We start from the raw sequence: 12,499 nt of genomic DNA, 5'->3' as shown, positions 1-12,499 counted from the left end.
GTCTGCCACTCTGCTGTTCCCTTTTAATTTAGTCTAATTTTATTGCATGCTTGCATATTTTTAACCTGATTGCTTAGTCTATATACATGTTTGATTTAGATTATGACTGTTTTTGGAATGAAAATGCCATATCTCTCATAAACTGAAGTGCAGTCAAAATTGTGATACACTGAATCAGCTCGACTGGGAAATGTTAAAACTCTTGGCTAAAGTGAAAGTGTGTGAATGTGGAGGGCTTACAATGCTAGTCTGGCAATCAAAGATTGAGTTTAAGTGCTATGAGGGCAGATTATAAAATAGAATTTCAAAAACTAGGCAAATCACTGGAGAAAAGGTAAAAGAGGAATTTATATAAAAACAAATCAGGCAGTTCATTCATTCAGGAATGCCTGGTCTCTGCTCTGACTTAGGTCTAAGTACATTACATGTTGTTCCTTATTGATGTTCTATGATGTCACTCAACTCGCAAGAATGACCACCTCATGCCAACTATGGCTCTTAATTATAGCCTTGCTGGAAAACAAATTCATAGAGTGTTACACACCATCAAAGGAGGCCAGTTGTCCCTTGTGCCTGTGCCAATTCTTTGAAAGAGCTATCCAATTAGGCCCACTCTGTGCTCTTTCCCCATAGATCAGAAAATTTATCACTGTCCATATATATGACATAAAACCTTATGAAAGTTCCTATTATAGCTACTTCCATCTACCCTTTCAGGCACAGTATGACGACTAGTAGACTAGTGTTTGACTTGATCGTTCCATTTATACTGAATATGCTTTCAAAAGCAAACTAGATAAATACATGAGAGAAATTGTTTAGAAAGGTATTCTGAGAGGCTGAGATGAGATGATCGAGTTGGAAGAGATTTGTACAAAGTATAAACACCAGTATAAATTAATGGACTATTTATGTGCTCTGTATTATTTGTAATTTAAATGTCAACCATTTAAAAAGGCTAGCTAACTGGAAAAATATTAACTAAAGCATCACCTTAGGACTACTGCTTCTTGGGTCATGGCTCCATTCTCCAAATCACAACCCCGACAATCCTTGATTCCATGAAATCATAGAATAATACAGCAGCAAAGAGGGCCATTCAGCCTATTATATCTGTGGCAGCATCTGGAAATGGGTAGCATACTGATGTCTCAAACCTATTGCCCCAGTTGCCCTGAAATTTTTTTTCTTTTCAAGCACTGATCCAATTATCTTTTGAGAGGTACTATTGATTCTGTTGTCACTGACTTCCACAGTGCATTTAAACTTGAATGATGCAATGTTTGTTCAGTTCTTCTCTGTTTACAATTTTTCTCTCTCTCTCTCTCTCTCTCTTACTCAGAGTCTGGTGGCCCCTTCATCCAGCAAATCTATGTTCTGCAGGGATATGCAGAAGGCTGGACAGAAGGGCACTGGGAAGAAAAGGTAGATGAGCGACTTTGTATTGAGGATCTTCCCTACAGGAATGACGAGCAGGGATTTTACAGGTATTTTCAGACTTGTTTATAATTCATATAGAAACCCAATAGAGTGCACAATCTTCTTCCTTTTTGGTGTTAAGTGAGGCAGAAATCTGATGTTACGTTGCAGCCTTGGAGTCCATCATATTTGTATGACACAGCTTACAGAATTATAAAGCATTAAGCCTATTATGCCTTTTCCAACTCTGAACACGAAGGAAGTCCAACATGGGTGATAAGCACAGTTATTGAATTAACTGTGAAGAACAGATTAAGCTAATCAGTGGCAATTGCATTGTCTCACTGTTGGTAGGTGAGTTTTTGCTCAAAAATGAGATTTTTGTATACTGAACACCAGATCTTGCAGGTTTATTGTGTATTACACATGCCATGATACATAAACATATGAAAAGGTAATACTTGTAAACCAGGTCCAAGACTGGTATTTGAGGATCAGAATGCCTTACAGGGAACACACAACAGAAATGTAGAGGCTGTTTAAGGAGCACTTGTTGCAAGTATTGGATAACTTTGTCCCACTGAGACAGACAAGGAGCGGTAAGGTGAAGGAGCCCTGGATGACAAGAGAAGAGCTTCTCGTCAAGAGGAAGAAGGAAGCTTGCTTCAGGTTGAGGAAGCAAGGATCTGGCACATCTTTACAGGATGCAGGGTAGCTAGGAAAGAACTCAAAAATGGACTGAGGAGAGGTAGGAGGGGGCACGACAAAGCCTTGGCAGGAAGGATTAGGGAAAATCCAAAGGCGTTCTACATGTATGTGAGGAATAAGAGAATGATCAGAGAGAGAGTAGGACTGATCAGGGATAGTGGAGGTAACTTGTGCTGGAGTCTGAAGAGGTAGGGGAGGTCCTAATTGAGTTTATTGCTTCAGTACTCAGTAGAGAGAGAGAGGGATCTTGTTGATAGTAAGAACACTGTGGACCTGGTTAATAAGCTTGAACAGATAAATATTAAGAAAGTGGATGTGCTGGAAATTCTGGGAAGCATCAAAGTAAGTCTCCAGGGCTGAACCAGATAAATCCAAGGTTACAATGGCAGGTGAGGAATGAGATTGCTGCGCCTCTGGCAATGATCTTTGCATCCTCGCTCTCCATGAGAGTAGTACCAGATGATTGGACAGAGGCGAATGTTGTTCCTCTGTTCAAGAAAGGAAATGGGCAAATCCCTGGGAATTACAGACCAGTCAGTCTTACATCCATCACAAGCAAAGTACTGGAAAGGATTCTGAGAGATAGGATTTATGATAATTTGGAACACCATAGTTTGATTAAAGATAGTCAGCATGGCTTTGTGAGGGGCAGGTCATGCCTCACAAGCCTTATTGAGTCCTTTGAGGATGTGGCGAGATAAGTTGATATGGTCGAGCAGTGGATGTTGTGTATATGGATTTCAGTAAGGCCTTTGATAAGGTTCCCCATGGTAGACTCATCAGAAAGTTAGGAGGTATGGGAATTGGGAAATTTGGCTGTCTGGATACGGAATTGGCTGGCCGAAAGAAGACATGGTAGTGGATAGAAAGTATTCCGCCTGGAGGTCAGTGACCAGTAGTGTCCCACAGGGATCTGTTCTTGGGCCTCTGCTCTTTGTAGTTTTATAAATGACTTAGATGAAAAAATGGAAGGGTGGGTCAGTAAGTTTGCTGATGACACAAAGGTTGGTGGTGTTGTAGAAAGTGTTTTGGGCTGTTGTAGACTACAACAAGATATTGATGGAATGCTGAACTGAGAAGTGGCAGATGAATTTCTACCTGGATAAATGTGAAGTGATTCATTTTGGAAGGTCGAATTTGAATGCTGAATACAAGATTAAAGACAGGATTATGGCAGTGTGGAGAAACAGCAGAATTTTGGGGTCCACATACATAGATCTCTCAAAGTTGGCACCCAAGTTGATAGGGTTGTCAAAAAAGCGTTTGGTGTTTTGGCTTTCATTGACAGGGGGTTTGAGTTAAGAGCTGTGAGGTTTTACTGTAGCTCTACAAAATGCTGGTTAGACCACAATTGGAATATTGTGTGCAGTTGTGGTCGCCTCATTATAGGAAGGATGTAGATGCTTTAGCGAGGGTGCAGAGGAGATTAACCAGGATGCTGCCCAGATTGGAGGGCTTGTCTTGTGAAGAGAGGTTGAGTGAGCTCGGGCTTTTCACACTGGAGAGAAGGAAGAGAGGTGACTTGATAGAGGTGTACAAGGTAATAAGAGGCATAGATAAAGTAGATAGCCAGAGACTTTTCCCTCGGGCAGAAATGGCTGTCACGAGGGGTCATAATTTTACGATGATTGGAGGAAGGTATAGGGGAGATATCAGAGGTAGGTTCTTTACACAGAGGGTGGTGGGCATGTGGAATGCCCTGCCAGCGGTGGTAGTAGAGTCAGGACATTTAAGTGACTATTGGACAAGCACATGGATGGCAGTAAATTGAAGGGTGTGTAGGTTATGTTGATCTTAGATTTTAAAAAATTGCTCGGCACAACATCATGGGCCGAAGGGCCTGTCCTGTTCTATGTTCTAAAAAGAAATCAATAGCAGTGTAATGTTAGCAGTCTTCAGGGCAGTCTGAGTAATCCTTATTTTTCACTGCCTCGGCAGTTCTGCAGAAATGTCTGTTGTAGCTCAGCCCTTTCCTGAGATGGGTGAAAGGTGAGAAGACATTTCTGAAAGCAGAATAATGCTTTTAAAACACAGGGGGAAAGCTTCACACAACTGTGAAAGGTGATATTGTTACTCCTTTCCCAGTTTGAGTGCAGTGAATGTAACCATTATCTGGCTTTAGGTGGTTTTGTGGATTCCTGCTTTCAGATGCTGAGAAATCCATGCAGAAAATCTGATATTGCAACTTAATGTATACATTCTTCTATCATGATCGCTGGTCCAGGTGAAGTTATTACAGAGAACTTCATAAATGTCTTTTGGAACTGGCTGAGAATTTACGTATAAATTTGTAACTTAAAATCTGCTACACTTGCTTATTCTTTTGTTGATTCATAGTCCTGTGCTGTTACTTTACAAACTGTTGGAGATGGGGGAGCACAAGCAACGAGTCTATCAAAGGATGCAACATTTACTATGTATCAATGATTTACTCCTACCCAGATTTGTTTTATGCATAATGTAACATTTAAGTTCATAGCGAGTGTGGGTGTCTTGAAGTGCATTACAGCCATTGAAATACTTTTGAAGTTTTTAGTATTGGAGTTGTGACAGCCCACTTACTGTAAGATATAACAAGTATTATTATGATGACCCTTTCCTTGTATGTGCCTAGATAGGCATAGGAGGTTAACTGAACAACTAGCTTGATTCAGTTCAGGAGCATTGTTATTGATGCCTATAAAAAGCAGGAAGCATAGTGCTGCTTGCTGCACTGTGTGTGTTACTGGGTTAAAAGGGAGTTGGGTGAAAACAGGGAGTATCAAGGATAAGTGGTAATGAATCTTAATTTTGGGCCTAAATCTTCAAAACAAATGAGTTTTTTTTAATCTAGTAACTTAAAAACTGCTCTGTCTGGGTGTAGTTTTAGCCACATTTCTGAAGTAGGAGTCAGCTGAGTCACTCTCAGGCACAGGTGGTTAACTGAACAACTAGTTTGATCCAGTTCAGGAGCATTGTTTTTGGGGCCTATTAAAAAGGAGAGAGCCGCAGTACTGCTTGGCTAAACGAGAGTGCTTTGGATTTGGGTTAAAAACAGGGAGTAGGTGAAGCTGAAAGTTTGAGTGTGCTGCTCAGTTTCAGTCCACGCACTTAAGAAAGTGACACAGTCCCAACAGAAACAGCCAATTGGTAAGTGATACCAGCAGAGTATTTTCTTCATTTTTAAAGCATAATATATCAGCTTCAAAAAAGGGAGGGACTATTGATTGTAATAAGAGTTTAAAAGGAAGGAAGATCCGAGCTTAACTAAATTCTCTGAAAGGGGGTAACTCGCTTAATCTAGAGAGAAGTCACGATGGGAGACCTCAGACCCATGGTGTGCTCTCCTTTGTGCAGTGTGGGTGATGAGGGACACTTCTGGTGCCTCTGAAGACTACGTGTGCAAGAGATCTGTCCAGCTGAAACTACTGGCTAACCACCTTTCAGAGGCGCAGCTGTTGGTGGTGCATCCACAATGCTGAGAATGTCACGTTTAGCAGGGCATTCACACTGCAGGTGAGAACTACACGGGCAGAAAGGGAATGGTAAAAGTAAAAGGCTCAGGAAGGAAGTGCACAAGTCATCTGTAATTATCCCCCTTCTCAAGCAAATATACCACTTTGGATACTGTCGAGGGGGGTGGTCTCTCAGGAGAAAGCAGCAGCATTTGGGTTCATGGCACCACGGGTGACTCTGCTACACGGAAGGGGAGGAAAATGAATGGCAGTGATTATGGGATTCAATTGTAAGGGGTACAGACAGGCAATTCTGTGGCTGCAGGTGTGAATCCTGTTACCTCCTTGGTGCCAAGGTCAGGGATGATACACAGTGGCTGCTGGACATTATGGAACCAGTGGGGGGTACCAATGGTATTGGTGAACAAGAGGATGAGGACCTGAAAACTGAATATAGCAAGTTAGAGAATGAATTAAAGTGGAAGACCTCAAATGTAGTAATCTCTGGATTATTCCCATTGCCATGTGCTAGTGAGAGCAGAAATAAGATTAGATGAATTAGGGGAAAGTGAGGACTGCAGATGCTGGAGATCAGACTCGAGAGTGTGGTGCTGGAAAAGCACAGCAGGTCAAAAAAAAGGACGAGATAAATAAGGAATAAAAGTTTTTAATTGGTGGGAGGTAGATTTCACAAAACTGTGAAGTGATTTGGCTGAGGTGGACAGGACACTACAGGATAAATCTGTGGGAAAACAGTGGGAGGCAATAAAATGTGAGGCCACTGGGGCACAAAGCAGGCATGTCCCTATCAAAAATAAGAATGTTATTGCCAAATGTAGACTCCCACAGTTGTCTAGAAAAATATAGGGGAAGATTAAACAGAAAAAGAAAGCTCTCAGTATTACAAAACTTTTACTCAACACTGCAGATAGCCTAGAGGAGAATAGAAAATACGGGATCAGGTTTCAAAAAAAAAGAGGAAATCAACAAGAGGGCTTGAAAAAATATTAGCAAACAAGATAAAGGAAATCCCAAAAATGTTTTATCAGTATATAAAGAACTAAAGAATAGTTAAGGAAAAAGTGGGACTTATTAGAGATGAAGAAGGGAACTTGTGTGAAGGTGCAGAGGATATGGGAAGAATTTTAAATGAATGGTTTTGTCTCTGTATTCACAAAGGAAAGGGATGATGTAGATAAAGTAATCCAAGAACAGCAATGTGAAATACTGAACAAAATAAATCTTAACGAGAGAGGAAATGGTAGAGGAGTTGAAATTCTTGTAAGTGGGTAAGTTGCCAGGGCCGAATGGATTGTTCCCTCGGATGTTGAAAGAAGTCAGGGACGAAATAGCAGATGCCCTGAGGATTGTTTTCCAAACTTAACTAGATACAAGTGAGGTAACTAGAGAAATGCAAACATGGTTCAGTTCTTTAAAAAGGATACAAAGGAAATGCTGAACAATTGTTAGCACTTTAGTCTTTCTTCAGTGCTGGGCAAATTGTAAGAATCAATCTCAAGAGATCAGATAAACTGTCACTTAGAAAGGCATTGACTAGTCTGGGATTGTCAGCATGATTTTGCGAAGGGAAGGTCATGCCTTACACATGTGATTGAATTATTTGAGGAAGTGACAAGGAGGATGGATGAGGGTAGTGCAGTAAATATTGTCTACATGGATTTGACAAGGTCCCATGTGGCAGACTGGTCAAAAAAGTAAAAGCCCATGGCGTACAAAGCCATGTGCTGAATTGGATCTGAAGGACAGAGATGAAGAGGAACTGCTTTTCCCAGAGAGTAGTGAAAATATGGAATTCTCTACCCAAGGAAGCAGTGGAGACAAAAAAAATACTGCAGATGCTGGAATCCAAAGTAGAAAGGCAGGAGGCGGGAAGAATACAGCAAGCCAGGCAGCATCAGGAGGTGAAGAAGTCGACGTTTTGGCTGTAACCCTCCTTCAGGGCTGGGGGGTGGATGTGGATGAGGATCTAAAACCTGAATATAGGCTGAGAGAACTCGTCGTCAGGAACAACCACTTAATACATGCTCTTACTAACTTAGGTGGCAATAGAATGGCTTCTTAATGCAAATAACATGACAAAATGGCTTCTAGGCTGCAAACTGACAATTCTGCTTAAAGCTGTATAAAATGGCTTTTAACCCTGCTAAAGCTGCGTAATTAACTAACCACAGTCTGCCTCAACAAAGATTAACAGACAATGCTTCTTTTACAGCATAGAAATAACTAGATAGGACGGCCAGTAATGTCTTAACTAACCTTCAATTCCAGGTGCAGAGACATGGTTTTGTGTGCCAAGTGTGACTTAAGGGTTGGAAAACAAAGTTGGTTCCCAGGAAATATCATTGGGCTGAGTTGCTGTCAATAAAGCTATTTTGTTAATTGACTGGCAATTGTCTGAATGTACTATATGATTATGGCTTGTACCTTTCTTAAAGAAAAGTACAAAAATGTCTGTTTTTAAGCCATGTGAGCAGCTCCTCTAAGGAACACCGAAGCGTTTAACCTCTGTTTCTGGACAATCTGTGCTCGGCCATACGAGAAATAACGTGTGAAGTCATAAAGGACCAGTCTGATTGCGAGTGTTTATTGACCGATCATGGAACAGAGAGACCACCTCCCCCATCCTCCCAGGGTCCAGATCTTCGTGGGGGGAGCTGCAGATAAAGTAGTGTCAGAAAGGGAGTGGTCGAGTGGGATTAAAATAGTCTGGTCGGCCATCTTTGGCCTCCTCCATTGCCAAGTCAAACCACAGCTCCTAATGGAGGAACAACACCTCATCTTCTGCCTGGGCACCCTACAGCCCAGAGGACTCAACATTGAGTTCTCCAATTTCAAATAACTTCCCACTCTATCGCCCGACTCCCTTCCCAGCCCCTCCCCCTCCCTTCCACTGCTCCCTGCCACCAACCGGATTCATTCCTCCCATTGACCAACCAGGTCGTACCCTCTATCTGTGTTCACCTATCCCCACTTCACCACTCTGCCCCTGCCACCCCCTTTATCTGCAGCTCCCTCCACACCCACCCCCAGTCTTGAAGAAAGGTTACACCCGAAACATTGACTTATGCACCTCCTGATGCTGCTTGGCTTGCTATGTTCTTCAAGGATGCAGTAGAAGCAGCTTCATTAAATATATTCAAAACACAGTTGGCTGGGTTTTTGCATGGTAGGGGAATTAAGGATTATGGAAACAATGCAGGTAGGAAGAGCTGAGGTGATGGATAGATCAGCCATGATCTTAATGAATGGGGGAGCAGGCCTGATGGGCCAAGTGGCCTACTTCTTCTATTACTATGAAAACTATGAAAATTGCCTTGGTAACAGGAAACAAAGGATGCTGATTGATAGCTGCCCTTGCAAATGGTAAGCTATTTCAGATGTTTTGCACAACATAGAGTTAGATCCCTGCTGTTGTTTTATACATTGATGATTTCCACTTGAACTAGGGGATACAATTGGGAAATTTGCAATGTAGTGGACAGTGTAGAGAATAGCTGTAAGCTCCAAAATGAAGTATAAATTTTGGTGAAGTAGATAGAAAAGTGGCAGATGGAGTTCAACTCTGACAAGTGTGAGGTAATGTATTTAGGGAAGTCAAACAGTAAAAGGGAATAAACGGGAATATATATATATAGACTATAAAACGCATGTGGGATGCTCTCCTTCATTGGTAGATGTTTAGAATTCAAACGTAGGAATGTAATAATGAAACTGTGTAAGAAATTGGTGAGGCTACAACTGGAGTACATAGAACATAGAACATTACAGCGCAGTACAGGCCCTTTGGCCCTCGATGTTGCGCTGACCTGTGGAACCAATCTGAAGGGCATCTAACCTGCACTATTCCATTTTCATTCATATGTCTATCCAATGGCCATTTAGATGCCCATAAAGTTGGCAAGTCTACGACTGTTACCGGCAGGCCATTCCACGCCCCTACTACTCTGAATAAAGGAACTACCTCTGACATCTGTCTTCTATCTATCACCCCTCAATTTAAACCTATGTCCCTTCGTGATAGCCATCGCTATCCAAGGAAAAAGGCTTTCACTATCCACCCTATCCAACCCTCTGATTATCTTATATGTCTCAATTAAGTCACCTCTCAACCTTCTTCTTCTCTAACGAAAACAGCCTCATGTCCCTCAGCCTTTCCTCATAAGACCTTTCCTCCAAATCAGGCAACATCCTAGTAAATCTCCTCTGAACCTTTTCCAAAGCTTCCACATCCTTCCTACAATGCAGTGACCAGAACTGTAAGCAATACTCCAAAGTGCAGCTACACCAGAGCTTTGTACAGCTACAGCATGACCTCATGGCGATGAAACCCAATCACTCTACCAATAGAAGTTAACACATCGTATGCCTTCTCAGCAACCCTATCAATCTGGGTGGCAACATGGACACAGAGATCTCTCTGCTCATCGTCACTACCAAGAACCTTATCATTAGCCCAGTACTCTTTGTTCCTGTTGCTCCTTCCAAAGTGAATCACCTCACACTTTTCCACATTAAACTCCATTTGCCAGCTCTCAGCTCAGCTCAGCAGCTTATTTGTGTCCTTTGGCACTGTCCACAACTCTACCGACCTTAGTATCATCTGCACATGTATTAACCCATCTTTCTAAGCCCTTATCCAGGTCATTTATAAAAATGACAACAGCAGTGGTCCCAAAACACATCCCTGCAGTACCCCACTAGTAACTGAACTCCAGGATGAACATTTCACATCAATCACCACCTCCTGTCTTCTTTCAGGTAACCAATTTCTGATCCTAACCACTAAACCACCTTCAACGCCATACCTCTGTATATTTTGCAATATCCTACTGTGAGGATCCTTATAAAACGCCTTACTGAAATCCATATACTGCACATCAAATGTTTTACCCTCATCCCCACCTGTTTGGTCACTTTCTCAAAGAACTCAATAAGGTTTATGAGGCACAACCTACCCTTCACAAAACTGTGTTGACTATCCCAAATCAACTTATTCCTTTCTAGATGATTATAAATCCTATCTCTGATAACCTTTTCCAATACTTTGCCCACAACCGAAGTAAGGCTCACTAGTCTGTAATTATGATTTGGAGATGCTGGTGTTGGACTGGGGTGTACAAAGTTAAAAATCACACAACACCAAGTTATAGTCCAACAAGTTTAATTGGAAGCACTAGCTTTCAGAGCACTGCTCCTTCATCAACCACCTGATGAAGGAGCGGCGCTCCAAAAGCTAGTGCTTCCAATTAAACCTGTTGGACTATAACCTGGTGTTGTGATTTTTAACTTTGGTCTGTAGTTACCAGGGTTGTCTCTACTCCCCTTCTTGAACAAGGAAACAACATTTGCTATTCTATAGTCTTCTGATACTTTTCCTGTAGACAATGACGACATTAAAATCAAAACCAAAGACACTCTTTTATCTCCTCCCTGGCTTCCAAGAGAATCCAAGCATAAATCCCCTCCGGTCTAGGGGATCTATCTATTTTCACAGTTTACAGAATTGCTAACACCTCCTCCTTATGCATCTCAATCCCATCTATTCTAGTAGCCTGTACCTCAGAATTCTCCTCAACAGCATAGTCTTTTTCCAGTGTGAATACGGATGAAAAACATTAATTTAGCGCTTCCCCTCTCTCCTTTGACTCCACGCACAACTTCCCACTACTATCCTTGCTTGGCCCTAATCTTACTCTAGTCAATCTTTCATTCCTGATATAGCTATAGAAAGCTTAAGGGTTTTCCTTGATCTTATCGGCCAACGACTTCTCGTGTCCCCTCATGGCTCCTGTTAGCTATGTCTTCAGGTCCTTCCTGGCTAACCTTTAACTCTCAAGCACCCTAATTGAGCCTTCACATCTCATCCTAACATAAGCCTTCTTTTTCCTCTTGACGAGCTTTAACTACTTTAGTAAACCACGGCTCCCGCACTCGACAACTTCCACCCTGCCCGACAGGTACATACTTATCGAGGATCCGCAGTAGCTGTTCCTTGAACAAGTTCCACATTTCAATTGTGCCCATCCTCTGTAGTTTCCTTCCCCATCCTATGCATCCTAAATCTTGCCTAATTGCATCATAATTGTCTTTCCCTCAGCTATAACTCTTGCCCTGCATATATACCTATCCCTTTCCATTGCTAAAGTAAACATAACTGAATATTGAATTTGGTCACTATCACCAAAGTGCTCACCTACCTCCAAATCTAGCATCTGGCCAGGTTCATTCCCCAATACCAAATCCAATGTGCCCTTGCCCCTTGTTAGCCTATCTACATACTGTGTCAGGAAAGTCTCTGCACACATCGGACAAAAACTGACCCATCTAAAGTGCTCTAACTATAGTATTCCCATCAATATTTGGAAAGTTAAAGCCCCCAGAACAACTACCCTGTCACACTTGCTCCTATCGAGAATCATCTTTGCTATCCTTTCCTCTCCATCTCTGGCACTATTCGGAGGCTTATAGAAAACTCCCAAAAGGGTGACCTCTCCTTTCCCGTTTCTCACCTCAGCCCATACTATCTCAGTAGACGAGTCCTCAAACATCCTTTCTATCACTATAATACTGCCCTTGATTAACAATGCCAGACAACCCCTCTTTTACCATCTTCTCGGTTCTTACTGAAACATCTAAATTCCAGAACCTGCAATGACCATTCCTGTTCATGCTCCAACCCATACTGTAGATTCATCCACCTTACTCCAGATACTCCTGGTGTTGAAGTAGACACACTTCAAACCAACTTCTTGCTTGCTGGTGCTCTCTTGCGATCTTGAAGTGTCACTTCTGACCTCACTACTCTCAACCTCCTGTACAATGGCACTACAATTTAGATTCCCATCCCCCTGCTGAATTAGTTTAAACCCTCCCAAAGAGCATTAGCAAATTTCCCCCCAGGATATTGGTACCCCTCT

At 42.0% G+C, this 12,499-nt stretch overlaps 1 protein-coding gene across 2 annotated transcripts in view; it reads left to right on the top strand.

The window, feature by feature from the left end:
- pofut2 (protein O-fucosyltransferase 2) overlaps positions 1 to 12,499 on the top strand; it is a 34,035-nt gene that overhangs the window by 4,222 nt on the left and 17,314 nt on the right. For both annotated transcript variants that reach the window (XM_043693231.2, XM_043693230.2), the window contains exon 3: positions 1,343 to 1,487. In XM_043693231.2, coding sequence (XP_043549166.1) covers positions 1,343 to 1,487 — 145 coding nt within the window. The remainder of the gene's footprint in view (positions 1 to 1,342; positions 1,488 to 12,499) is intronic.

This window comes from Chiloscyllium plagiosum, unplaced genomic scaffold (genome assembly GCF_037043375.1).
Source record: "Chiloscyllium plagiosum isolate Xiang-an unplaced genomic scaffold, Cpla_swu_hap1 HiC_scaffold_7, whole genome shotgun sequence".
NCBI classification, from domain to species: Eukaryota; Metazoa; Chordata; class Chondrichthyes; order Orectolobiformes; family Hemiscylliidae; genus Chiloscyllium; species Chiloscyllium plagiosum.
Note: the sequence above shows the minus strand (reverse complement) of the source record. Positions and strands in the feature narration are given on the sequence as shown.